Source organism: Genypterus blacodes, unplaced genomic scaffold (assembly GCF_046128005.1).
Source record: "Genypterus blacodes isolate CSIRO-AG114 ecotype Tasmania unplaced genomic scaffold, CSIRO-AGI_Gbla_v1 ptg000052l_1, whole genome shotgun sequence".
Taxonomy (NCBI): domain Eukaryota; kingdom Metazoa; phylum Chordata; class Actinopteri; order Ophidiiformes; family Ophidiidae; genus Genypterus; species Genypterus blacodes.
In genome coordinates, this window is record NW_027466864.1 from 318,519 (window position 1) to 345,975 (window position 27,457).

General features: G+C 41.2%; 1 protein-coding gene across 1 annotated transcript in view; it reads right to left on the minus strand.

The window, feature by feature from the left end:
- Nucleotides 1–27,457, minus strand: part of LOC143000923 (CUB and sushi domain-containing protein 3-like) — a 194,137-nt gene that overhangs the window by 25,939 nt on the left and 140,741 nt on the right. The window contains exons 48-59 of the mRNA XM_076150408.1: nt 26,892–27,050; nt 25,569–25,757; nt 23,428–23,613; nt 22,671–22,865; nt 21,850–22,023; nt 19,757–19,930; nt 18,719–18,892; nt 15,637–15,822; nt 13,507–13,680; nt 7,481–7,663; nt 4,993–5,169; nt 1,197–1,379 (exon numbers count right to left, since the gene is read on the minus strand). Coding sequence (XP_076006523.1) covers nt 1,197–1,379; nt 4,993–5,169; nt 7,481–7,663; nt 13,507–13,680; nt 15,637–15,822; nt 18,719–18,892; nt 19,757–19,930; nt 21,850–22,023; nt 22,671–22,865; nt 23,428–23,613; nt 25,569–25,757; nt 26,892–27,050 — 2,154 coding nt within the window. The remainder of the gene's footprint in view (nt 1–1,196; nt 1,380–4,992; nt 5,170–7,480; nt 7,664–13,506; nt 13,681–15,636; nt 15,823–18,718; nt 18,893–19,756; nt 19,931–21,849; nt 22,024–22,670; nt 22,866–23,427; nt 23,614–25,568; nt 25,758–26,891; nt 27,051–27,457) is intronic.

The window sequence follows — 27,457 nt, forward strand, 5'->3', positions numbered from 1 at the left end:
GACCAGCCAGGCCTTGAGAGCGCTACCACAAATAAAATAAAATAAAAAACACACACGAGACAAGGTTGGTCTCGGGCTCAGAGCACAAAGAAGCCTGAATCCCCATGTATCGGCCGGTGCGAGTCGTCTATTCAGTCATATCATTGCAAAAAAGAAAAATCAATAGTTGCATCATTACTTTATATTCTCCAAGTCATTCTCTGCTTGATTCTCCACAACTCCCTGCCTTTGTGTAAGTCGTCAAATATTTCTTGTCCTTGTTTGAGTCGGTCTATATGTCAACATCTCAGTAAATTCCATTCCCTTTTCTTTTCATCAGTTTCCATTTCTCAATTGGTAAACAGGAACCCAGGTCCCTTTTGTGTCAGTCAGACAGCAACATGCCGCCATTTTCATTGTGGGCTCCTCCGTTTATTGTTGTACTGCTGTCTGGACAGGTTAATCTCCCCTGAAACGCTCTCTTTTGTCGATGCTAGACACGCTCATCTGTGTCTCCGCTCAAACCTCCTAAATCAGTGTGATGTAGTGCTGAGGAGAGCACAACCTTGCATACTTTCTGTGGTTTTTTGAGCATGCTAATCAAACCCATGGAGCGCATGTAAACTTTTAGAGAGAGGCCACACTGATTAAGTGTTTAAGTACAATTAGCCCGATCCTCCTCGTAATGAAGAGAACTTGTTAGCCATCCATCATACTGTGTCAGAGGATCTTTTGGCCCTGGCTTTGTGCCACAACGGGTGCGCCTCTTTATGAAGCTGTGGGTGAAATCACCGTGGTACAGATCAAGGGCTCTAAAGGTTTAAAATATGTTTTAGCAGAGCCACGTTGAGTTATGTCCTCTCAAAGCTACCGACTAAATAAAGAACAGCTTTTGTAATGTCGGGCCATAATTTTAAGAAAACACATCCGACAGATCTATGCACGTAGGTGTGTGTATTCGCGTGTCTGTCTAACTGACACCCAGCTGCATGTTTTCTCAGCATTTCCATTATCAGAGTATTGGACTGAGAGGTATCTACTATGCCTCTGTGTCACCTTCACTGCTAATCTAATTAGATCTCAGCAGTACGCATGTACTTTATATTGTAGGTGACAGAGTTCTCGCTTGCCAAGGTTGCTACCCAGAGGTGTGACGGTTATCAAGGCTGTCTACTGGAACACATATGTGTGTGTGCGTCTGAGTGTGTGGTCTTTACCTTGACATGTCGGCATGGAGCCACTCCAGGTGCTATTGTTGGTACAGGTCCTTGGGACTGTGCTGTCGCCTCCTATCATCAGATATCCTGGCTGGCACATGTACGTCACATTCTGTCCCACCGTGATGTCATCGCCAAATCGAAGGCCGTTCGCCGGAATTCCCGGATCGCCACAGGTGATCACTATCATGGATAAACATACATGAGTAACAAACTTATATAAATTACATATTCATAATACAGCATTTATTTACTAACACAATGTCTATAACGTTCCCAAAGGGCATTTTAGATTAGCATGCACAATCACTCAAAAGTACTTCACATTCAAATACTCATAACATTCAACCTAGTAACCTTGGAATGACAAAACATTCGGTGGCCTCCATGTGTTTCATTCAGCAGATCAGAGATGATTCAAACATCAATTCATAGTTTCAAAGATGGCTGACAACACAACCTGGTCACATGGTAGTAACACATTCTCTGCCGGGTGAATCTTGGCTTTTCGGCTCTAAAATGCAGCCTCGATTACAAAATTCCAAATTCCTTCCTTTCATATGCCTCATCTTGGCTTCTCGTCATGGCACGATTGCACAAACAAACAGATGGCAGAGCGCTGACCCTCTATATTCCATCAATTCTCGGCCCACTATTGCTCCTGCCGGGGCCGTTAGATGTCAGCTTCTGTTGTATCGCTTTAACATATCCCTCATGTAACCGCAGTGCCTTCATTTGTAGACATGTTCACCTTTAAGGCAAGAAGACAGATTGAAGCATACGGCTCTCACTACTAATGCCTCCTCAATTAACATCATTTCCAGTTTGTTTGTTTTCAGTCCCTGCGTGTTCTCCATCGCTGTGTGATGCCAATTTCGCTTTCAGGCAGGATAACAGGAGAGACCATCATTCATAGCTGCTAACTATGAAAACAGTCACATAATGCCATCTTGCAGCACTCATCATCACATGTTCTGATGTTAACTGTAGAGTGACAATGAAACCAAGATTCCAAGAGTATATGTGGCAAGTACACAGCACAACGCTCATCGATCACCAATCAATGGCTGAATCTGTTCAGTATTCTTGATGTGTGTTGTGTTTATGTGACTGATGTGTTCATACATTGCAATTGTCACTATTCAAAATGCAGGAGTCAAAGTTACAATAAAATTTGACTGCACTCGAGCTCTATTTCCCATTTTCATATCAAGCCAAAGGAGTGTTGAGGGAGGTTTGGCTTTGCTTGTTTGTTCGTCGGAATCAGACAGCCTTTAATTATGATGGTAATGGGAAATAGCAGCGACGGCGCTATGTTTTAGTAAAGTGTTTGTCTGAGAGGTCTTAAGTTCATTTTGTCTCCAGACCACTGAATTACAGCCAAACACATTAGCTTGAATTAAGCATGGTGAGTGTCGCCTAGCATAAGCCAGAAGCAGCTGGCATGAATAAAAGAGAGATGATAAAAAATTCAGTTGGTATCAGCGAAAACATCTCAAGAGGATCTGAACAAGCAGCAGCGGCAGAAGAAAGGGGTAGAAAATGAGTGTTTGTCTCTCCATTTTTGTACATGCAGATTTGGATCTCTGTCTACATGTGTCCGCATGTATTGCTACATTTATGTTACAGGTCTTGATTCCCAATCCAATTTCTGTTTCGATTGCCACTTGTCAACTGATTTCACGAGGACCCTTGTTAATACTTGTTTTTACATAATTTGGATCTAAAACAGCTTTCATGTGCAACTGAGGGCCTTTGAGTTCCTGAGGTAAACAAAATACTGCAATGGATGCAAATGAAACAGAAGTAATTAAGCAAGGTATCGCCCTCTGAATCATTCTCAAGAACTTAATATAATTTTGGAGTGTACAAGAGAGATTAGAGCACTTGTTGCAAGTTGGGCAGGTGTGGCAATTATTGTTTGTACATCATCCATTTGCTGCCAATATAGAAGAGTTTAACATTTTATGGCACGTAAGCGCGAGGAAATTCCAATTCTGTGTGTTTAGATAAATAGCAGATATCTGAAAAATAGGAAATTTATTTCCAAATATGAATTGAGCCACATGTACCTGGGAGTGTAAATGTAGCAGAGCATGCATGTGTGTGTATGACTAAGCTCTTGCCATCCGAGTCCTTCAGCAGAATACAGAGCAGAGCAATATCGAATTCAACATCTCAACTAAACTGTGCAGCTTTTTCATTGGCATTCTGTTCCAAACTCTCTATTTGATCTTATCTTTCAACTCCCATTCCCCCAACGCACTTCCTCTGGGAGAATCAACACCACCGAGTTCATGTTGAAACAGTGCCAGACGTAGACAACAAAACAACAATCTGAAAGGAGCTCCCTGTACACAACTGACAGGGGGACAAAGAGGGAACGGAGGAACGCTAGAGGAACGTAAAAAGAAACAGAACAATGAGAGAAGAGGAGGAGAAATCAATTGGATCACAGGATGTTACATGGCGAACGGTCCCTCTGAATAATCTGTGTTTACTGTTTATTTCAGGGAACGCTTTATTCCGCTGCTCACTGAGCATATCTCTCTCCCATTTTACTTGAGCCGTTTCCCCAACCACCTAGAATTAAAATGTCCCCTCTCTCTTCCATTCCAACATTCCCGTTGGGGATATTACAGGACTTCGATACGGTAACCCACATGATCGATTACCCATGTACCGTAAAGCTGATTGCCTCCTTAATGAAGGCTTAATGAGCAACCGTGACATTTGGAGGATTGGTGTCCCTGAACAGATCACTAAAATGTAACACGAAGTGATAATACTCGTGATATGAAATGAAAACAAAGGTTAGGTGTGAACAGACAACAAAGCAAGGGAAGCTTTTTCTCTGCATATCTTATTGTTATTATTCAATCCAATATCCAATCCTCATCTTGTTCACTCTGTATAACTCAGTAGAGACTCATTTCATTGCAAAATTGAAAATGATTCCAAAACCATTTATCTTATGATTCAATAACACGAAAACGAATGTGGAAGGAAGAATACAGTGATTCTCGGAGAGACGAGCGATGTGTAATTTTGTTTGATACTCACCCTGGTGCAAATTGAATATAGATTGGCATACTTCTTAATTACTGCATGGCTCATTTGCTGACATCCAGACAATAAAAAATGCCTGACAGTTTTGACATTTGCAGAGAGAGGAGGCTCCAAGAGATTTATGTGCTATTTTAAATCTTGCCCCATTTTAGCACAGCTGTTGATCATTCTGAGCATCCTCTTTTGGTGGAGATAGAGAGTCGAGTCATGTACAGTTCTGTCCTGCTCAGTTCTTTTCAGGGAGGTTTATCAGCAGGAAAAAGTGTGTGTTTATTTTGCTGATGAAGCGTCAGACAGAGCACAAGGACAATGGCTGACAGAGTCTATGGTACTTACAGCACTTACTGAGACCGTCTGGAGCCACGTCTGGCCTCGTGTAATCGGCCTTAAATGGCTCAGTAACAAGATGACAAAATTCATAGTGGGTGCAGCCATGACATCACCAGGTGAGCCATTTTTTTGTCCTATTTTACGTACTTTTTGCTTCTATTTCTGAAGATTTCAAGAATAAATTGTGTGGTTTCTGCTGACGCTTGTATGACTGTGTGAAATATCAACTGATTAAATTGTGTTCTGTCCATTTCTGTTTAGAGCCGTGGTATAATGTAGAGTTGTGATCAGTTCTCAGTCGACAAACCTGAATAACTTTACTGATATTCAGCAAACAATGCATTGTGTTTGTTCTCCTTTCATAAGGAGTTTGTGTTTCTGTGCCGATATTACTCACATGTGCAGTTTGGAGCTGTGCCAGCCCATGTGCCATTAGCCAGACATTGGCGTGTGGGTGAGCCAGAGAGGAAATAGCCTTCCATGCAAGCATAAACCATGGAGTGGGAGAAGGTTGTACCATCCACACGGGAAATACGGCCATGCGCAGGTGTTCCTGGATTCCCACACTGCACCGCTGCAATACGAGAAGAAGAGAGGGGGGGTGAAGGTCAGAGGTGCTTCATAGTAAAAGATTTCCTATTTTCCATATCAGTGATTCACAATCAGAGGGATGGGAAGCTCAAGGGTGGTTGCAAGGTAAATGATGGAACGATGATTTAAGGGATGTGCTTAATATATTCCTCCTTGATTATATACATAATGATATGATTTATTAATGAAATAATTCCAGCCCTTTGAACAAAGCATACATTTGCGGCGTCTGGATTTATTCTGATTGGTGCAGTTGAAACGGTGAGGAAAGCGCCAACGTTGGAGTTCGGGGGTATGAAAATATAGTTCAAGTTTGAAAGCAGCAAAGTTCTATCCAGCACTGCAGCTTTATCTAACAGAGGCTAATGAGCTCAACCACCACAGTACGGATGAGTCATCAGTTAATACAGTGCAGTCTGTGTATTGCAACTCTCTTGGGCTATATTTATGCTACAGGTCTTGATGCCAGTTCCATTTTTTAATTTTTGCTCATATCTGATTTTTAATAGCGTCTTTAAATATTCCTGCAGAGGGGCTCATAAATGACACTTGGATTTGCAAGGTTTTGACCCGTAACATCATCAACAAGGGTTTAGTTCCTGAGAAGGAAGCGAAAAAAAAAAACACCAAAAAGCTGCAATGGACACAAGGGAGTCAGAAACAAATGTAGACGCTATCATATCAGTGCTTTTTGAAGCATTTCTAAACCAAGTATTTGGCTTTGGCATGTTTGACAACGATTGTGCCGACTTTGGTTCTTGTTAATATTTGGATTGATTGTTCATACATAGTATATATTTGAAAATGTGAAGCTTGTCGCATTAGATGACAGAGCAGAAAAGAAATATGTATATTCAATCCCTAATATTTGTTTCCACATTTCAAACAGACTTTTATTCACACTGCTGTATCCTTTTCAACATTAAAGGAATTTACCAACCATAAAGATAAGTCTTATTCCAAGGGGGGTTGGGGAAGATACAGTATGTTTAATTTTATTTTCTGCTCTAAATCGTGTCTCTCTATGAAACACGTTTTCTCTCTTAATAACTTCATAGCCTGGAAAAGATGAAATAGTGCGGCTGGTGTGAGACAGGCATGTTAAAGGTGCAGGGAGTGATGATGCAAACACACCAATCAGACACTTACACAGTCACACAAGGAGATGTTTACAATATATATACACCTGCACACACACACAAACACACACACACACACACACACACACCAAAGATAAAGTATGGTAGCTTTTGTTACTTCCTCTGCCTAATGAGTCAATTAATGACAGGATGACAGAGACAAAAAAAACAGATGCTGTTGATATCGTGAGGTGGATATTAAACTGAATATTCACGCTTGTTTGTTTTGAGATTGTAAAAAGGTTGTAGATAACGGACAGAAGGGCTTTAACAGTAGACAGTAGCTTTAAATCACAGTCAAGCAGCACCAAAACTCATTCAGCCTCCAGTTAATTCCCGCCCCTTCTCTCTGAGGTAGAGTGATAGCTAAAACAACTTTTAGATTGGGAGCTCAGTGCGGAGATGGAGAGATAAAACGGTAGGAAAAGAAAGATGGCTGGCATAAAATAGGAGATAGAAAAAAAAGTGGGGGAGGACAGGGATTGAGAGACAGAGCCAAATAGATTAAGATAAGACACAACAAAAGGACACACAACACAGGGGGGGAAACAAGGACAGAGGGAGACAGAATGCAAAGTTTAAATTGCTCGCTGCACTGGCCTATCAGATTAAAAATGGCACTGAGCTTGTGCCAACAGAGCAGACAGAAAGTTGAGGTAAGCAGAAGCAGTCCAACATTTGCCTCAATATCCGGTTGACCCCCAGGGGGGGTAATTTATGCGAGTTAAAGAATTTGCACTCTGTGCACTAATATCTTGAGAGTTCACAAAAGTTCATTTTTCACAATCCAAAAAACGATCTTGGCTTTAGGTGTGTGGAATTAATGGGTTTTTCGGCTGCAATCTGGAAGTCAGTCAAAGCACCATGTGCTGGGAGACAAAACCAGACTGCAGCAGAGAGATTCTTATCCATCTGGTGCAGTGCTGTGTTTGTGAGCTTCTGCTATAATGCATGTATGGATAATGGAAGTACAAGAGAGCCTATGTACATACTGTATGCACAAACTACAGTCCTCTGGTGTGTGTTTACCTACATATCTCTAGTGGCTGTATGTGTGTGCAGGTGCATAAATGTGTGTCATCTTTTTGCAATACTTTAACATCCTTCAGTCTTACGGGTTTATCATCTCAGAGACATTTTAGAGAATCCTCTTACGTTTGCAGAATGGCTGTCTGCCCGACCACGTCCCGTTGGGGAAGCAGATCCTCTCAGCCGAGCCGTAGAGTGTGTGACCGACTGCACAGGTGAAGCGTACTTTGCTGCGCACTTTAAAGTTGCCTGCCTCTCTGCTGGCATGGGCAGGTGTGCCAGGATCCCCACAGGTGTCTGCCGAATCGCCTGCAATGGGAGATAACCAGAGAAGAAGCAGTGAAAACAGGAAACCGGAGATGCAATCCTGTAACTACGTCTGTGTTCACAGGTGGCCAGGCAGTGAATAACAACACAGCGCTCGTGTCTGTCACACAGAGCGAAGATACAGAGAGGGGTTTTACTCAAACCTTCCATCTTTTAAGTCCTGCAGGAGGCAACTATAAAACACACAATGCACCAATGAACAGTTGTCACTGTGCCAACAACCTAGAGGACCGATACTTTTCATCGCTTGACAGCAAGAGCATTCTATCCATAAAAACAGCAGGGCCAGCATTAAAAGGCAACCAGCTGTGGATATGAGAAAAGATGAATACAGTTTGACCTCTGGAGCAAAATGCTTTTTCATTATCCTGAATTATCTCTGTGCCTTATTTTTGTAGGCGAACATCGAGTTCTTTCAGGATGTTCTGCCGCCTGTCTTGCACATCTACAAATTGTATCAAATAAGATGAAGTGACTCTTTTTTATCATGGTTCCTGTCTCTTGTCCCATTTAGAGTTGTCTGCATTTGAGGGGAGGGCGGGGGGGTATCATCAGCACAAAGACATTGAGAAAAATGCTCGTAACACCAACCACCCACTGGTGCATCCTCAGAGAAATGAGGGAGGGTGGATTGGACAGATAAAATGTGTGTGTGTGTGTGTGTGTGTGTGTGTGTGTGTGTGTGTGTGTGTGTGTGTGTGTGTGGTGTTCTATCTGCCACTATGCTTGTCATTGCAGTTCTGTATGTGCTGTCTCTTCATGAGGGATCTTGACTTTATTGGTTTTGAAAGGCTGTACCTGGAGCTGTGCATACACTCTGTGCGTTATTCCCTGTGTGCTTGCCGCTGCACTCTGGGTAGAGAGCAGCAAACACCTGCTGTAATACTGGAGGTGTTGACAAAGCCTCACTGCGCAAACACCAAAGCTCATATCTCCTACACAACCCCGCCGCCCACATGCTGATGAACAGGATTCGTCAGGTCAAAGGCTAACAGCTGGAGACGACTGAGACTGACTGTGTGCATGTGTGCGCGGGTGTGTTTGTGTGTGTAACTGCACCTAAGTGAATAAGTGTCTATGTGTCTCTCCACCTATCTTGGCAGTCTAAGTATATATACTTGCTGCACGTGTACACAAGTGTGCGTGTGTCACAGCAGCTGCTGGTACTTCATTTGTCTCCTCAGCTAAGGTGAAGCAGCTCAGTGTGCCCTGTGACAGCTATAATCTCATTAATTGGTATGATGGGTGTATTTGGTTTGAATCTGAATTAATGTCCATTCACCATTTACCCTTTGTGAGGCTTTAATAAAACCTTCAACTCAGCTGTGCAACAGAGAAGAACAAAAAAAGGAATGGCTTGACGAGTGGTTTTAAGCCCTTGCTTACTATTTAACAAGTGAAGACAGAGGAGAGGAAGGAAGGGGGAATTAATGGAGGCATGGATGGAATGATTGACTGTAATTCTGAGGAAATTCATAGCCTCAATGTTTTTTGCTATTAGTGATGTAGACTGAATTGCAATGTGCCAGTCTAATATATGTATACCATTGCTTAATTGTTCTGCAGAAAATCTTTAGAACCATTTGAAAGCATTAAACAGAAGCCAAGAACGAGTAATGGGACCCGATAGAGGGAATTTCCAAAGAGGGAAAACATTAAACACACATTAACACTTTGCAGATAGCTCATTCATCTGGGCAACACTGCGGTGCATATCCTATCACTTCACACGAATTCACTGACGTACTTTTGAAAAAGAGCCATTAAATGTACGCTTGCAGTTATTTAAAGTCTTTAGACACTATTGCCCCTGTAAGCAACAAATGAGGTATAGCTGCTGTTTGCCGTTTCCGTTTTGCTGGATCTGGATGCGCCCGTGTTGATAACATCTCAAAGCTGTTTATTGCGATGGGTCCGGATTTAGCAATTCTCAGAGTGATAAACAAGTGCTCTTTATTTTTCTATTATCTGATAGCACAACATAATTAACTTAAAGGGACATTATCTTGTGGATAAAATGATGTGTGGACAATGTTATCACTGTATAGATGTTATTACATGCTGTAACATAAATGAATCTAGCACTGCCATTACACATTAAATCCATTACCTATGAACAGACAGGACACAGGACGGGATTCTGTTGTCTGAGTTGATGATAATAAGTGCATGATACTGACATTAAACACTTGACACAAAACAATTTAATTTCACTAATTTATAGTTTACGATTTGTTTATAGAAGTAATTTAGTGGCGATGAAATGGCCTTTAATTGTCTTTCCATTAGCCCTTTAATAAAGATCGCAAATGATTAATACTACAATTCGTCGTGTTGTGTTGATGGATTAATTGATTACTGTTTGTGCAAATACTAAGCACCTTCAACCTTCTGTGAATATCAACATGATTTGTTATGTTTATCAGGAACATCGTGAGTCCATACTATTTACATTGTCCACACATACAGCAGCATCAACAGCTTGGAGACATTTTGGCAAGATGAATGTTTGCCTTCACCTGGGTTTGAACTGAAATCGTCTTGTTGAAGAATGTCTGGGCACTCAACAGACCACGCTCCCACGCCCCAATCCTCTTTTAATGGTTTTTAAAAAGGTAATTTGTAATCTGATTGTCACAGTGTCATTCCTTATGATATCCTCTAATCACTGACCCAGCACATCTATTCCTCTCTACCATTCACCACCACACATATTAAATCTTTAAACAGCAATAAAGCGCTGACTATTAAACACTTCCAAATAAACTGAAGCTCGCTTTATTTTACAATCTTCAGTTGATTCTGATTAGGTCTTGGGCATGTTAAATGAAATGCACTGATTCAATCTGTGTTTTATTTACATTTCTCCCAAGATTAACACAGAGGACTTTAAGTGAGTTCCAAAGAAATTGAGGAAGTAGAGCCCATGTCTGTGATAAACAGGGGAGAGTTAGTGATAAAACACAGAAAGGGACATCCAAAATGAAACCAAACACTAAAATGGAAATCATCACTTTTCATGAGGCTCGTTTGTCTCAACAGCAGGGTGTTGATCAAATCACACCAGTAATAGATGCCAAATTGCTTTTTCAGGCTAAGGGCCAGATTAACTAAGGGGTTTTGCAGGGCTTTTACAGAAGGTCGAAACAGGACTAAATATGGTTTGCCCATATTCACTAATGTGACACACCAGGGTTTTTGCACTGGTAAAATCAGAGAAAAGCTGCAACCATACATTTGTGTGTTTGGGTTAATGCTAATAAAGCTGAGGGAGAGTACAATAGGAGAGAATAGAAATGTATGCATACGGCTCGTTATAGATGATTTATCTTGGCTGGTCATGGCGAATGTAACCGCAGCTGTGATTCACCACAGGTATTAACTGCTTTGCGTCCCTTAATTGTATTGTATTGTAAGCACGGCTTTTCTCATTCTTAGGAAGTGACATCATCAGTGTGGTAAAGTGTGTTGCGAAAGGAGAGAGAGTGTTTCTGTATGAAATATCGATCAATCGATCAGTCTGCTCCTGCTTGTTTGTTATCTTTTGCCCGTCTAGCAGCATTTCAATTTACTTTTTTTTACCTTTTAACCTTTTATATGAATAGTACTTTGAACAGTTTTGGAGAGACTAATCAGAAAAAAGTAATCCCCAAATACTGAATCTCATCTATTTGAAAAAGCACAACGAGACATTGGCGGTCGCCCAAGTTTCTTTGGCATCAGTCAACATGGCAGCACCCGTGGAATCAAACAAAATGAAAAAGTAAACTTGAAATGAGGACTTTGCTTAACTTATTGAGTGATATACTGTATATCTAAAACACATAATTATAGAGGTTATTGTGACGTACACAGATGAGGAAATGATTGATCAATAAAGAGAGAGAGGCGGAGAGAGACAGAGACAGAGAGAATCTGATGATATTGAATTCACATAGAAATTTTGCGTGACCGCCAACATGTTCATGAAGAGAAGAGACACCAGCATAATGGAAGCGGGAAGCGTCCAAAATAGCAGCATTACATTCAAATGAACTCGCTGGGTCTGTGTTCATTGAAATAAGCATCTTAGTCAATACCCTGCACATCCAGCGACACAGATAGTTGCAGCCTAGACGGTAATTTGCGTCATTGCTTAGTGAATCTGTGCCTAGGTGGAAAAGAGGAGAAGGCATCTACCGCAATCTCAGGCCTATTATATTTATTAGATAGTTATACAGACTAGAACATCACAAATAAAGACAAGCCCGTCACCCCTGTGTCGCTCCCACAGAGCTGGCACCACTGCAAACCAATATTGAATAAATCATGAATTGAGTGAACATGAATCTCCTCAGGAGGGAATCCATACCTCCTCACTCCTTCTTCCCTTTCTATTTTGCCAGTGAACGCACAAACATGGCTTCTGGGTTGGTGAGCTGAACAAACCAAGTGAACATGAAGTAGATTCCACTAAAATGCATAGGTGTGATGGGAGAGACATGAACCCCGGGGGATGAGTGTAAGACACACTCTGTTTTTCAGAAAACGTCTGCAGAGAGAGTCTGGAGCTACAGTATATGCACTGAAGACGGCACGTAAGAAGTTATAAAAACTTTTTCTCGGTTATGAAGGGGGTAATATCTCTCACTTTATTCATTACTCCTTAATTCATGCAGAACACATTTGTTCCTGCACACTGTTTTGCTTGGATGCATTATACAACACAGTCGTAAGTTGCAAAAATGAATCAAAGAAAGTGGAATGATGGTACCTCGACTCAGGATGAGAGACACTATGTGTGTCGTCAGCTTAAGAACACCAATTTATTACACATAATGGTCGAAATGTTTTGAGTGTATACTGCTTAAGTATTACACAGCTTTACAGGGGTACTGACACAAGTTCCATCCAAATAGCCCTTAGAGCAAAGACACCAAGGTATCGTCTTCTATCAGCATGAGTGACACATTACTGTGGATGAATTCTGCATTTTTCATATACGTCATTTTGTCTGGCGTGTCCGATATCCATATCTAACTGGCAAACAAATAGTTGCAAATTCAGCGATAGTAACTACTAGCATTACTATCCTGTAACATTTTACTGATATCACATGATATGAAATAGGAATAACTCACAGCTAATACGACAATATGTGATTATAGGTTTATAGGAGTATACCATGGTGCAAAAAGGAGAAGATAAATCCACTTGTATTCTTGCCCTCCAGCACACCATATGCCCCAACCGATAAACTGAATTAGATATATTACATTTATAAGTAGCAGTCTTTATTTGGTTTCAATAAAAGGACTTTTTGCTTCTAATGGTTAGAACATGTTCCTTTTTCATACAGGCCCCACTGTATGGATCTTGTGCCACCTTCAAAGGCATGCATATAATAATCAATGAGATATTTCATGCATAATTATCGTTTCTTATGTATGAGGAAATTAAATTTGTTAAATGGGCCACTTAAGAAAATGAAATACTGCATTTGTAATTTAGAATTCATGTCACACTCAGTGATTCCCCTCAGATTTTATTGTCCAGGGGCAGTGAATTTAAGTAAATGTGATTAGATTAAGCCGGGGGTTGTTTATCTTAACAGTGCTATGGTGACGCAGAACTTCATCCATCCAGAATGACATTATGTTAAATTGTGATAAAGGCTCATGATTATTAGTCGTTAAAGCCTTTATCTGCTACACAGACAATTGTTCAGAGCTCAGTATTTTCCATTCAGCTCCACCTTTTTAGTCAGTGCCAAATTCAACTACGTGACTGTATTTCTATGAATATGTTCATAGTGTGTGTGTGTGTACCTGAGTATGTGTGTGTACCTGAGCAGTGGGGCAGCGGGGCGCTCCAGTGTCCATTGAGCTGACAGGTGAGTGATGTGTCTCCAACAAGCAGGCGGTCTCCTGAGCAGGAGAAGCGCACTGTGGAGCCAAAGGTGAACTTCTCCCCGACCATAAGGCCGTAGGGTGGTGTACCTGGATGGCCGCACTCCACCTCTGGATGACAGAGAGTATCAGAGAGAAACAGAGAGAGAGAGAGAGAGAGAGAGAGAGAGAGAGAGATTAGGTTAGCAATGGGTGAGTGGTTGGAGGGAGGGATGGGATCTGTACTACTGGGTTGTTCAGGAAGTCTTGGTAAAACCCTGGATGAACCTACAGTGTACTGGGATACTTTTTTTGTCAAGTCAGCCAATAATCAATACTTAAGTCTCATCTTATTGCTTATTCAAGCACCAGTACCAGCCTGATGTTGACGTGTGTCACCATCTACTCTGCAGTGCTGTTAGCTTTGACTGCTTCTGTCAGCACTTCAGTAAAGCTCCTGAAGACAGGAGGACTTAAAACACATTCCTTACATTTTCTCACAACAACAAAAATAAGTCTGATCATATTACATTTATACACCTCATAAAATGCTCACTGTACTCTTTTCAAACATTTAATTCAGTGCAAACAATTTCTTGCTAAATGTGTATTATTTTGACCATAACATTAGTAGTGTGTTATGCAAATCAAGTCTATTTACAAAGCTAATTTATGCACAAAGAGTGACTGGCACCAGGAGCAGTGAGTAAACATTTGAAAAGACACACTTGTGTACTTTTTAATTACGATTCTCTTTGATAAAAATAAATGCAACTCATCGTCTCTGTACCATGAAATGAAGTGTTTTCCTATTCCGCTTGCAAAACGTGGAAGTTTACTTTAGATAAGGTTATTATTGTCGGCGTCCTCATACACGAGCATGATGAGCCAGGTGTTTGACAGCAGCATTATAACTTGAAAATAAAATAGCCCCCACACTTCATAGATGGTTGTTATTTCGAATTGGAGCGCACTCCCGTTTGAAGGGATCATTAGCTATAGAACGAACAACTGGTCCGGTGACAATTTCCCATTTCTCAATTAGCCACAGTGCAGCATAACCATAAGCCACTGGGACATCAAACATTACACAGATGCTCCAACTCACAGCATTTAGCATCTTATAGCATTTAAATTGGGGGAGCATACAAGGACACAATCAAGGTTTTGGTCAAATTCAATCAAGAGTCAAACTTTTTAAAAACGAGGCATTCAGGATTTTCCTTGAGCATGTTTCCATATTGGGGTGCAAATCAATTGCTGGAAACAAACAAACAAATGTAACGATCCACTTCTGTCCTTTGCTGCAGCACCACTCGGTAAACTAAATGTAAATATGATATGTGAGCTGTTATCTCTTCACGTGCCATGGTCAGCCTTGCCTCGGGCTTGAGTTGGCAAACACCCGTGTGCTGTGATACACAGAGGGTGGCCAAACGCTCACTAAGCTTGTTCTTATTGGGCGTGTCTAATCAGGTGTGTTCGTTTGTAAAAAATCAATTGTCTTACATGTTTATTTGCTTTGTTCTGAATGTGGAACTAATGTTGCATTTACTCCTTGGTTGAGCACGGAAAAAATTCCAAGTCGACATAAATACTGCCAATCAACCATGCAGTACAAGTTTTGAAAACCACATACTGTTTCACATTACTTAAAGAAGACCGCACGCCTTCTAAATGGATTTTATATTTAGCTCATACACTATTCTAACCTTCAACACGTGAAGCCAAACACATGCTCAATAAGCTTGATATATTATGACCTTTGCACAGCATCTGTTCGATTTTCTTACGGATAATCATAGGTGTGGGTTAACAACCAGAAGTACCCATCACTCTCTGGTTCTCGATCAATTAACAGATCAATGCAACACCCTGTGATTGGTTACCAACCAGCTCAGCTCATGCCGAGAACGGACTGAGAGCACCTCTTAGTTCCAATTGTTTTAGTCCAAACCTGTGCGAAGTCTGTGTTCAAATACAGCCAAACAAATCGAACATAGGCGGAGACAAAGACACATTGCCAGAGTTAGACACTAGTGAGTCACTAAATGAGGCTCGATGTTAAAAGCAAAGCAGTCAATGTACCAATGCAGTCTGGCAGAGGCTTGTCCCAGTGGCCCGTTGGTTGGCAGGTAAGCACCGATGAGCCAAAGAGGTAGTATCCAGGGTTACAGTCGTAGAACACCACGCTGCCAAATGTGAAGTTCCCGTGCTCGATCTTACTCTCTCGGATAGAGTTGGCAGGGATACCTGGGTCGGTGCAGTTCACCACTGTTAGAAGAAGAAAAAGGACAGTCATCTGAGCATTAATTATTCAATTGGTTTAATCGTAATAGGAACATACAGGTGAGCTCCAATTAATTTCTATTCCTGCAAGTACATTTCCGTCATGACATCCTGTTTCAATGTGCGTTTCTGGCAAATTACTGTTGGAACTGCAAGTTTCTTGTTGAAGTGTGTGCTGAAAATTGGCCTCTTGCTCTTTTCCAGCTTGCCCTCAGTCTAACAGCAACATCTATGTACGGATCATTACATTACATTACGAGCATTTTGGCAGACGCTTTTATCCAAAGCGACTTACATTACATTACAACCCTTCGCAGAGGGGGGAGCAATTGAGGGTTCGGTGCCTTGCTCAGGGGCGCCTCGGCAGGGGCTCGAACTGGGGCTCGAACCGGCAACCGTCCGGTTCCCAAGCGGAAGCTCTACCCACTGAGCCACTGCCTCACTATGAGGAAGAGTCACTGCTCATTTGATGCTCATTCAATGATTGTAAAGGCACACTGTCTATTTGGTCTCATTGTGTAATACAGGAATAATGGTTATTGGATGTGTTCCTACAAACTTTTTTCAATCATTTTACTTTTTTGAGAGATAAACTACGCAAATTGTCAAGGTACACTAAAGTAAATGTGTTTCTCAGAAGCACCTCTCTCCTCTTGTCATATACAGTGGAGATGCAGTTGCAACTGATATTATCTCTGCCAACAACAATACCTCCAAATTACATCTCCAAGGACACAATGATCACATCAACAAGAAAAAGCAAGGCAACGCATAACAGTCATGTGGCAGTCTGCCTAATAGCCTCCACCCAATATCATCACTGGGGATCTGACTTTTCTTTCCTGGATGCGGTGCATCCTTTTGTCTTTGGTTTCAGTCTCATTTGCATAAATGCTATCGGTAAGCATATTCACTTGTGAGATAATAATAGAACTGTTTATGTGACCTGATCGGGGCTTTAGCTGTTTATTCTACATACAGGGAGACAACTGCGTCAGGGCTAAATTAAGCAATCTCAGACAACGACAGTTAATGCATCCTCTTGGAAACAAAAGAACTAACAACCATTTCACATATCTCGCCCTCATCCTTTTCGAAGCTGTCTACACAACTACACCTGACAAGGAGGTCTAGAGAGCTGAAAGTTTATTAGTGTCAAATTAAGTTCAATCAATTTCAATCTACATTGCAGGTGGGATATTTTTACATGGTCAAAGTTGAGCAAATCAAGCTTGCTGAGATAGCAGATGATTATATTGGTAAACATTTTACATCAGTATAAGCATAAGTGCTAAAGCGATGGAGGTAATGGATGGAAGGTAATGTTTAATGTGCATCCAATGCCAGATTGCCACAACCTAACTTTGCAGATAATGTTTAATTATAATATCTAGCAACTCAAAAAAATGGCTTTTTCCTGTGACAAAGGTAACTAGAATGTACCTGTATTGTTACACAATGGAAGCAATGGTACTTATTAAGCAGGCAAATGGTTGCCAACATGCAGTAGTATGAATTACTCCTTTTAGCTGTGCTCTGTCCACTGCATCGTGTCACGTCATGCTTACATGTCCTACTTAGACAATACTTCAAAAATGTTGCCAAGCCAAAAGTTTGGCCAAGCCAAGTTTTTTCATGCATGTCATGCAGAAAATGCCTGAATTGCTCCTGGCGGTATCCGCACCACTAATGAGCCTAACATGGACTGACTAACATTGGACAACTACAAGTACCATCTGACACTCCCTATAAAACATCCTTAACTAAAGGTACTCTGAGATGTTCTCCCTCCAATATAATCTGCCCTGCAGCAACACAGCTTCTTAGTGAGATCTGACAACAGATGCATAAAACTAAAATCCCTGTCTACTTTTGCAGAGTTCTTGTTGTCTTCTTGTCCCGTTTCCATGCTCGGACCCAGTTTCCAGATGTCGCTGCCTACTGCTCCACCAAGAGAATTTGTTGAAACAGGGCCATTCCCCTTCAAATCAACAGATTTGTGAGCACCACCTCTAACCACTCTGCTGTGTGCCTACGCCTCTGTATGCTGGCGGTCACTGGCTGCTGATTACTGAGTGGTCACGATACATCTGTTGACTGCCGTATTCCAGCTTACGATTCCTGAACTATTACAAAGCACCAGTGAAGCCATTTCAGCCGACTTCAATGACTGAACCATATGGCTGCTTGTTGGCAGCTACCTGCTCCAGTGGTGGTTAGGCTCCCAGAAGCAGATTCTGTCACATTAACCCTCTGGAGTCTAAAGTCAAATTTGCTTTTGTATGAAATTTGGCTGATATTTGCCAACAAAAAGCTCCATCATAAATCAAGAGTTAATAAGCAAAAACAGACATGCTCCGTTTCTAGATTTTCATTGTGGATTCCCGAAAATATCACTGCATGTTATTTCTTTTTGCATTTTATATATATATTGTGAAATTCTGAAATGACATCGTTATTACCAGGTCGTCAAATAGGATCACCTAACAATGAGTAAGTAAGAATTTTCTACAGACATTAAACATTGTTGTAATTATGTTATTGTCATATTTGAGTTTTTCCAACACCAATTTAACCTTTTTGAAAATGGACATTCAAAACTTCACTGGTGAAACTGCACATGGCAGGTTGTGCTTTCAAGAATTTTAAATAAATATTGCCGTTTTTCTGATAGACCCTTTTTGATTTTTGATTACATTTTTAAAATGTATTTAAAATATTTCAAAGGCTTTATCATTACCATTATGTCTTATTTAGAGAACAATAATGATACATTTAAGTAGTAATCAGCAGCTTTATACATCTCTGCTGTTAGGATATATCTGGATGTTGTCAGTCCAGCTGCTGTCCTTCAGCCATGTTGTAGTTGTAGAGGTCCTACCTCTGCATGTTGGTGGCTGGTGGCTCCACTGACGGCTGGCTTGGCACTGGGCAGTGGAGGGTCCCTCCAGAGTGTAGCCTTTGTTGCAGGAGAAGCGCACCACATCATTGTAGTTGAAGCCATCACCTGTGGTGCGGCCGTAGATCGGGCTGCCAGGGTGGCCGCACGTGACAGCTGACGGCGGAGAGCAGGCAGAGAGGTAGGGGGGATTTAAAAGTGGTAGAAAAGTAATACAGGGACCGAGAAAAAAGAGAAAACCGGTTGAGAAGGAGCAAGACATAGAGGGAGAGAAACAGAGAAGATGGAATTCAATACCATAAATCAATAGGTGATGTACAGTGACACATATCATAGGTATATAATTATCATATAATTAATCTTAAAGGACGATAGAGGAATTAAGAATCAAGACACGATCTTGGCTGGGATGAGACATTTCAGTTGGTCGATAGGTGAATAGGAGATTGGGGATCACAGCACTCTGGATAAAGTCTGTATTGACTTCGGTGCGTCTCAAACGCAGCATCAGGATGGTTGGGGAAAGGCCGACACACTTTTGCATCCATAAGACGCTTTCAGGAATGCTAAAAATATTTTATGTATTGATTTAACTTAATACAATCAAATCATTGTGATTCGGCTATGCAGGTTTTTCATGGGAGTATATATTCACATACTCTAGGCCTTGTTAAAAATGTGTCACGTCTGGAATGATAATTAAGAATCACTGTCAGTGCTTTCGAGTCAGAATAAAAGTATCTACAGAATGAAATTCAGATGTAAGCAAGATGAGAAAAAGCAGCTTTTCATCTGTCAGGTAAATGCACACACAGGCACACACTCTGTCCATCTTACTTTCAGGCTATTCAGTGACCACAAACACACTCTTCCTTGCCCTCTCAGTCTATTTTACAAACACACAATCACTCATCCCACCTTCCAAAGCACTCACTCTCTCTTTCTTCAGAAACACACACACACACACAAAATCCCTCTTGCAATCCATCAGCCAGTGAGGAAAGGTGTTAGAGAACTTACAAATACAAACTGGGAGCTGTCCAGACCAGTTGTGGTCTTGCTGGCAGATCCGTACTGAGGAGCCGATGAGCCTAAAGCCGGGGTTGCATTGGTAAACCACTGTGTCCCTATAGCCAAAATTTTCCCCGATCACTTGCCCATTGACGATTTGCTCTGGAACACCACAGTGGCCAGCTGTAGAGAAAAAAAAAAGAAGAACATTGTCAATATGCTTAATTATTTAATTTGCATAAGCTTTTATCTGTCAAGGCAAATTCAATAAAAAGCTGTTAACAGAGAGATAATATGCAGCTTTCAACTCCTCCATTTTCATTTAGGGTTCTATTTTGAAACATATGCCATGATTTATTGTGAAAATAAACAAATGCCCTTCTTCATCAGTGAGAACAGTCCGTTTTGGATACTGTCACACACTTACCGGTACTGTTACACGGTTGACATTAGAGACGTAAAGGACTAATCAAAAGTGACAAAGGGGCTGTTCAGGACCTATTTGTGGCCTTTACTTGATGATTGACATCAAAATAAACAGCTTGTTACCATGCTGCACTGTATGAGGGAAAGTAAAGAAAAGTATTTAATATGCCCCCCGTTATCTAGTCAGAGTAACACTGTGCATAGTTGCAGCCAATGTGCAGGCAGTGTTTTGCTCTAGATACTGTATTGATCTTGGACTCTACTGAAGTGCTCAGCTAAGATGAGACACATTTAGTTTTTTAGCATAACTCTCAATGAATCTTGATCATTTCAGTTATGTGGCGAAATATCTTTATTTACTTTACAGTGACAGTGAAATGACAGCCTGCAGTGCTCCCTAACACACTAATGGATGACAGTTAGAGGGTAGAAACAGTTCCCGTTTTGTCATCACATTTGAATAACTTAGCATATTGACAGCTGAATAAAAAAAAGAACTGAGGAGAACTCCGAATTAAAAAGTGTTGGAATTATAATGCTTGCAAACAAAAGGAGTGTTTTCACGAAACACACTGGAAGTATTTTTCAGGTCATTATCTCCAAATTATTTCTCAATTCATATCGCCTTCAGCTTCACTTGTGGTGATAAAAGAGCTTTTCTCATCTACAACAGAGAGGGGGATGCATGTGAAACCCTTTGCAATCTGTCCGATACACTCATGCACGTAATCGTATTACTTTCAGCTACAATAAATCCCTTTCAGAGAGTAGGAATCGTGCTGAGTTATCCACTGCCACTTAAAAACTAGGAAATTGCCACTGACTGCGGGTCTGATTTCCTTAATTCACTCCTGCACCCAGAAACTCAGCCGAGCATTTTATTATCACACTCTAGTTGAGAGCAGACAGATCCTATGATGATAATGCTAAGGCATGTTACACAATACTGGGAGGTACCTGGCTGTGATAACCCTGACAGTCATATCGCCAGACAACAGAACCGTGTTCTTTTTTTAATGAACTGAGGCGATTCTGAGCTGAGCCCGGAGTGCTCCTACTAAAAGGTCGAGAAACTCACTAATTTATCTGCCAGAGAAACTGTCATATTTTTCTGGTGTGTGGGTCGGAATCTGGCTGAAGTAATTACATATCTCCTTTTCTTTCACAGTGGAGAGCTTTGACCAGCTGCGGTGAGCTAAACTGTAACATATTTGTTTGTTTATATATCCTTGACCTCAGCTCAAACTCTGCAAGAAAAAACTTGGCAGCAATCACATCATTTCAGGGCAGCTCTGGCGCCGTGCTTGCTCTCTTACATTCAAACCTTTGGGAACACCAAATCCACAAGTTGCCAAAGGAATGATTCTGAATGGTGCACAAACTCAACCCACTATTTTCAATTTCTATAATTTCAAACCCCATAAGCACTTATGTGGGAAATAAGTGGGTGCCCACGTCAGGTACCAACATGTTCTCTGGACAAGAAAACAAGTAATCGTCCATACACACTTGGCAACAGAATCAATTCTAGCCTCCCTCTGCTTCCCCATCTGGTTCAATTCTGGTCATTATGGCTCAACCAAAAAAAAAACACTCTGTCTTGACAGATCGCCAATAGCGTTTGACCCAGGTTGCGGCTGTCTTTTGCATTTAGAGAGCATTTAGACCACACTTACCCAGACACTGAGTCTCCATTCCACTCCAAAGGCCGGACAGGAGGCACTCTCGGACACTAGATCCACTCAAAATATAGCCAAGGTTACAGTTGAAAATGGCTGACGCTCCAAACGTAGCTTGGGTCCCAATTTTCTTTCCATTAGGGGGAGTGGGCAGATCGCCACAGGAAATGACTGAAATAAGATGTAGAGGGTAGAGACAAATAAAGTATAAAGACGGAGGATACAGTGAGAGAGCGAGAGCGAGGACCAAGAGGGGGGCAAGTAAGTGAGAGGATGAGAAAGAAAGAAGAGAGAATTTGGCTTACATCTTTAGAGTCAATGTAAGAGCACAATCATTTACACCCATCTTACTGACCTTAATGCGATAAAAGAGTAACCTGTTCTATTTCATGGAGGAGATAATGATGGTGTTTGCCTTTGTCCCGACATCTTTCATCATGCTGGCTGGCATCTCCTTTCACCATTACAGAGGCCATTCAGGGTTTTTACAGTTCCCATGGCAGCATAGTGTGCCTCTATATCCAACCTTAAAATAAACAATATCTAACTTATGCTGTGATGGAACAGATGAAAACTACAACAAAGGACTTATGAGCTGTGAATAATAGCTATTCTTGCCGTTTTGTTGTGTTGTAATCGCTGTTTTTACCGTTCTTAACTTTCCTCTCCTCTTTTCTCTCCAAGCATTTACACAAAGGCAAAGTGCATATTTTGTGCTGTCTTGTTTTGAAAGGGAATACAATTCATAATATGCATGAGAATTACTTCACATTTCAGAATTTGTTATTGCAGTCTTCATTCTGTAGCAGATCACTCACTTCTACATCGAGGCCTCTCACTTCTCCAGGTCCACACGCCATTGGCTAGGCACTGGATGTGGGCGGGGCCAACACGGTAGTATCCAGGGTTGCAGGTGAAGATTATTTTTGTCCCATATTCGTAATGCGAACCGTTGACAATTCTCCATTTCCCATGGTCCAAAGAGAAAGAGCTGAGGCTGGGGCACATCATGACTGTGCCAAAAAAGAGCAGGTTCTTAGTTTCAGATGAAGAATGTGGATTCACTTTAAATTCCCTCATATCCCATAGCCAAAACTCAAAATAAACATGTAGCCTCACAGCAGAATAAAGTTTGTGTGTTAAAATGCAGCAAGCAACTTTTATGTTCCATACATGTTCTTTCCAAATAAATCTAACGCTGACTTTAGTAAATCCCAGTTGTGCTGGGATGTAATGACTCCTCAGCGCCAGCTTCCACTCTACATTCATCTGCTGCATCCATCTGGCCTACCATAGCAACCCTACAGCAAAAGGCTGCAATCTGCATTTTGTGAAACCATCCATGACATCTGTTTGTTAAAAAACAGATTCCATTATTTCTCCAGACAGTACTGCAAACAATAATTGTTCCCATTTGAAAAGCTCTAAAATTCCATGATGTTCCAGGAATTTCAAGACCTCTCCTGCTCATGGCTCATCATGACGTCGCCCTACTACCCAACTGACCAGTGGTTTCCTGCAGTTGCACCATCTCTCCTCATCAACCTCCACCTTGTTCCATTTTGCACTACTCACCAATGCATCGGGGTATCTTGTTGTGGTTGCTCCAGGTGCCGTCTGGCTGGCAGACAGTGGTCGTCAGCTCCTTCGAGGAGAGCCTGTAGCCGCCGTTGCAGAAGTAGGTCACCCTTGTGCCGACGGAGTAATCAGCAGCAAGCACACCTCCGTTCACTGGAGCGCTGGGCACACCGCAGGACACAGCTGGAGGCAACAAGAGGATGATTGTAGATGTGTTAAGAAACAAGACACACAAGACAGATTTGCATATAGAGAGGCAAGTCAAACACAGACGAGCAGGTATGTATCCATTCAAGTTACATTCTTTATGAGGATGGACATGCAAACTATATGTATGCCCACCAATATTGGAATTGCAATGCTTCTGTGATATTTTGTGCTTTTCTATGGTTTTGCCATCAGTTTTCCACCCCATTTGAAAACATTACTGTTCCTCACTGTCACTGAACAGTCCTTTGGCTACTACAAGGTGATTGTTACACTGGCAGGCTGAAATTATTATCTTATATTAGTTCAACAAATACATCACCTTTGATGTAGTAACATGTAAATGTTTATTAGTTTTTTGTTCTTAATTTCCTGAGACTCTGAATCGTCATATGTGGACATTTTTACTTCTCTACACCCTATACATCATTTTGATTCACTTAAACCTGTTGTGCTCATGTCTGGACATTTTTCTGCTGCCCCCTGATGGTATGAACACCACTTTGTGTGGCTAGAAAACATAGCAGACAGGAAGAAATGTCTTACATTCCTTGTAATCATATTAAGTACACATACGAAAACATACTTCACGTTTTTGTTTTATACTTATTAAGCCCTAATAATACCAAATAGCAAGGAGAAATTAAAAAAGCATGACAAATAAATGTGCAGTTCTTAGACAGGAGGTTATTATATTTGTACTTATGTTTTATTTACAACAAATCATTATTTTAAATACCTTTTCACTTTCATTTGCTATTATATATATTTTAATATATATATATAGTTCATACATATTTTTTCAATGATTTTACTGTATAGTTGGTTGCATGCCAGGAAGGAGAGAGTACATAAAGATGCAAAGTGACTCCAGTAATTATGAACAGATATGCAAACATGCACATCATGAATGTGGAGCAGCCCACTGTAAAACATTACAGGTAGGAAACACTGCACTCAACACACACACACGCACACGCACACACGACAGTACCAAGACAGAACCAATCAACATTAATATCTAGGTACCATTAAATCATCATGTAACAGATGCTATTAATTTTGGAGATATTTTGCCGATGAAAATCTGAAAGCTGGACTGGACTGAATTTTATGTCGTCATAAACTTGCAAAGTCAGTCTATTTTAGATGACGGCTCCCTCTGTGAGATGCATGAAAAATGACATAAATGTACAGCAACTGTATATTCTAAATCTAAACCTATCACGCAGTAGGGATTGGAGCAATTTCTGATAGGGTAAATGGAAATGTAGTCTCCACAAGCTAGTGACTAGCAGATGGACAACATCTGTGTAAATTCATTACAGCAGTTCATTTGCAGCCAGGGTCTTCCTCCTGTGCTTTGGACAACCTGTGTGCAATTAACAAACCAAATGAATCAATCGCAGGTGGGAAATGTTTTTAAGATGTGGATGTTTTGACTCCACTTGGCTGCAGGATGATAAAATGCATTTGTGCACACCATCTGCTGCTGTGTGCTGCTTTGAGTGTTTGAGTGTGAGAGAGAGAGCAAGAGTGAGTGTGCGATCATGCCCATGTAAATGGGAACATTCATATGTTTGCATCAAAGAACCCAATTAGTTATTATTAAAAAAGCCAACAGCAGCAGACACTGCATGCTAATTGCGAGTTAGCCACAGTAATTTGAAGAAGTGGAAATTGACAGAAGAAGGGAGGATTGATTTCGTTTTCCGTTCCACCTGACAGGGCTCTGGCTCTCAATCAGGCTGCATCCAGTTCAGCTGTTAGCCACACAGGGACTGGAATTGGACTGAGCCACTTGTGCGCCTGAAGAGCCTGTCTGTGCGTCTGCACACCTTCTGAGCACAGGGCTGCACAGGGAGTGGCCAGGAGAAAAGGGACAAAGACAAGCAGTGGTTGAAGTAGGTTAGCAGAGATGATGAAGTCACCTTGACATGCAGGAACTGGCGAGTCCCAGGCAAAGTCGCCATAGGGGTTCTTCTTGCAAACAGCTGTGCCTTTTCCGATCAGCTTGTACCCCCTGTCGCAAGCCCAGCGCACCATGCTGTTAAGATGACCACCAGTCTGGCTCACCACAAAGCCGTGTTGTGGGGAATCTGGGGTACTGCAGTACATTGCTACAGTAGATGGACCCAAAAAAAGAAGGAGGGAGGGGGGGGAGAAAAATGGCATGACAGGTAAAAGAAGAGACGTGAAGTAGAGGTGAGAAGGGCATCAAGCAAAGAGAGCAGGCAGATAAGAATACATTTAGAGAATAAGTAATAAATCAGAGAAAATGATGAAGGGCAATAAGAGAGCCTCTACAGAAAGATTTAGGTGAACATTCACAGTAAGGCTCCATTTTAATGCAGGAAGATAATGAGGGGAAATGCCTGAGGAGCGTCACATCTATTTAGCACTCGAGCTGAGTGCCACACAGCCAAGGAAGTCCTCAAAATCTGATTATTACTATTCCTCTCTGGCCTACGGGCACACACATGCAATACGAGTGCGTCCTCCAGTTATCTTGCAGCCCATCGAACAAGGAAAAGTAAATTTGATTTTTTGGAGCGCTCGCATCGCATAGCTGAGGGACAAAAAATCATGGAAGGGCATCGTCCTTAAAAATCCCCTAAAACACCTCTTCAAATAAGTCTGTAATGTAATTAATTTCCCGTTCAAGTCAGTGAAACACATTTTTGAGGACGGGATCCATCATCATGTCGGGCTTTCACAGTAATATTCTCCTTTAACTATTGAATACAGTGCAGAGAGCAAACACAAATAATAAATGCCTTTGTGCTTTTTTCTTTTCTATTGATGTCTTTCAAATTGAATTAAATCCCCTACATGACTCTTCTTAGCTCCACTTGCTTATAAAAGAGCCATTTAAGAATTTAAACCTTTTTCAAATTAAGGAGTGTGAAGCAGCATGCAAGCCTGGTGGCGACTTTGTACTTTTTGTTGAAATTCAAAGCCACTTTTGTGAGTTAACACATTAAAAGAGAGATTTCGATTAGTAATACCCCCAACTGTTACAGAACACTGCATCGCTACATTAAAAAATCATGGGGTCACTTTATATCCATGTAATAAAGCTGCAGCAATAAAGGTTTGATGAAAATTTAACCCTACACAGGGTTGTCGTATGCTTGATTCATTCTTCTCCACATGCTGCCCACATTGTGAACCCATGACTTTTTCAGTCGAAATATATCACAACTCAAATATCACTGATAAGAAGAGAATTTGATTATGAGCTGGATACATACTTTGATACTCACCCACGTATCTGATGTGGAAGCCGTGTCGGTTAGTGCCGTGGTCAGAGGACCAGCGCAGCAGGAGCTGGTGGCCTGTGGTGGTGAGGCTGAAGGGCGTCTCAATGTCACCGCTGAGAGATGCCAAGTTCTGGCTGTATATGTTGGGCCCTGGACACAGAGATGGACACGCACACAAACACAATTTTACTCATTTAATCACAAATGCACATAGGTTGTTAATAATCTCTATCATTATATATATATATATATATATATGCTATTGACAACATTGACAAAGGAGCTCAGAGTGCACACCTTGATCTAATACTTTACTGAAAAAGAAACTACATCTTGTCATGTTTTTCTGAAAACATCGTCATATACAGCATATTAACATACTGTAAATCAAGACTATTTGCATGTTACTAATGATCATCTCAGTGAGACAGTGGTATTTAGTGTGTGTTCTATGTTCCTAGCCATATTTGTCACTGTGCAATAATTCAATAAATGTATACCCTGTATAAATAGGTTTTAGTCCATTAGATCCTGATCATTATCTGGATCCAGAAAAC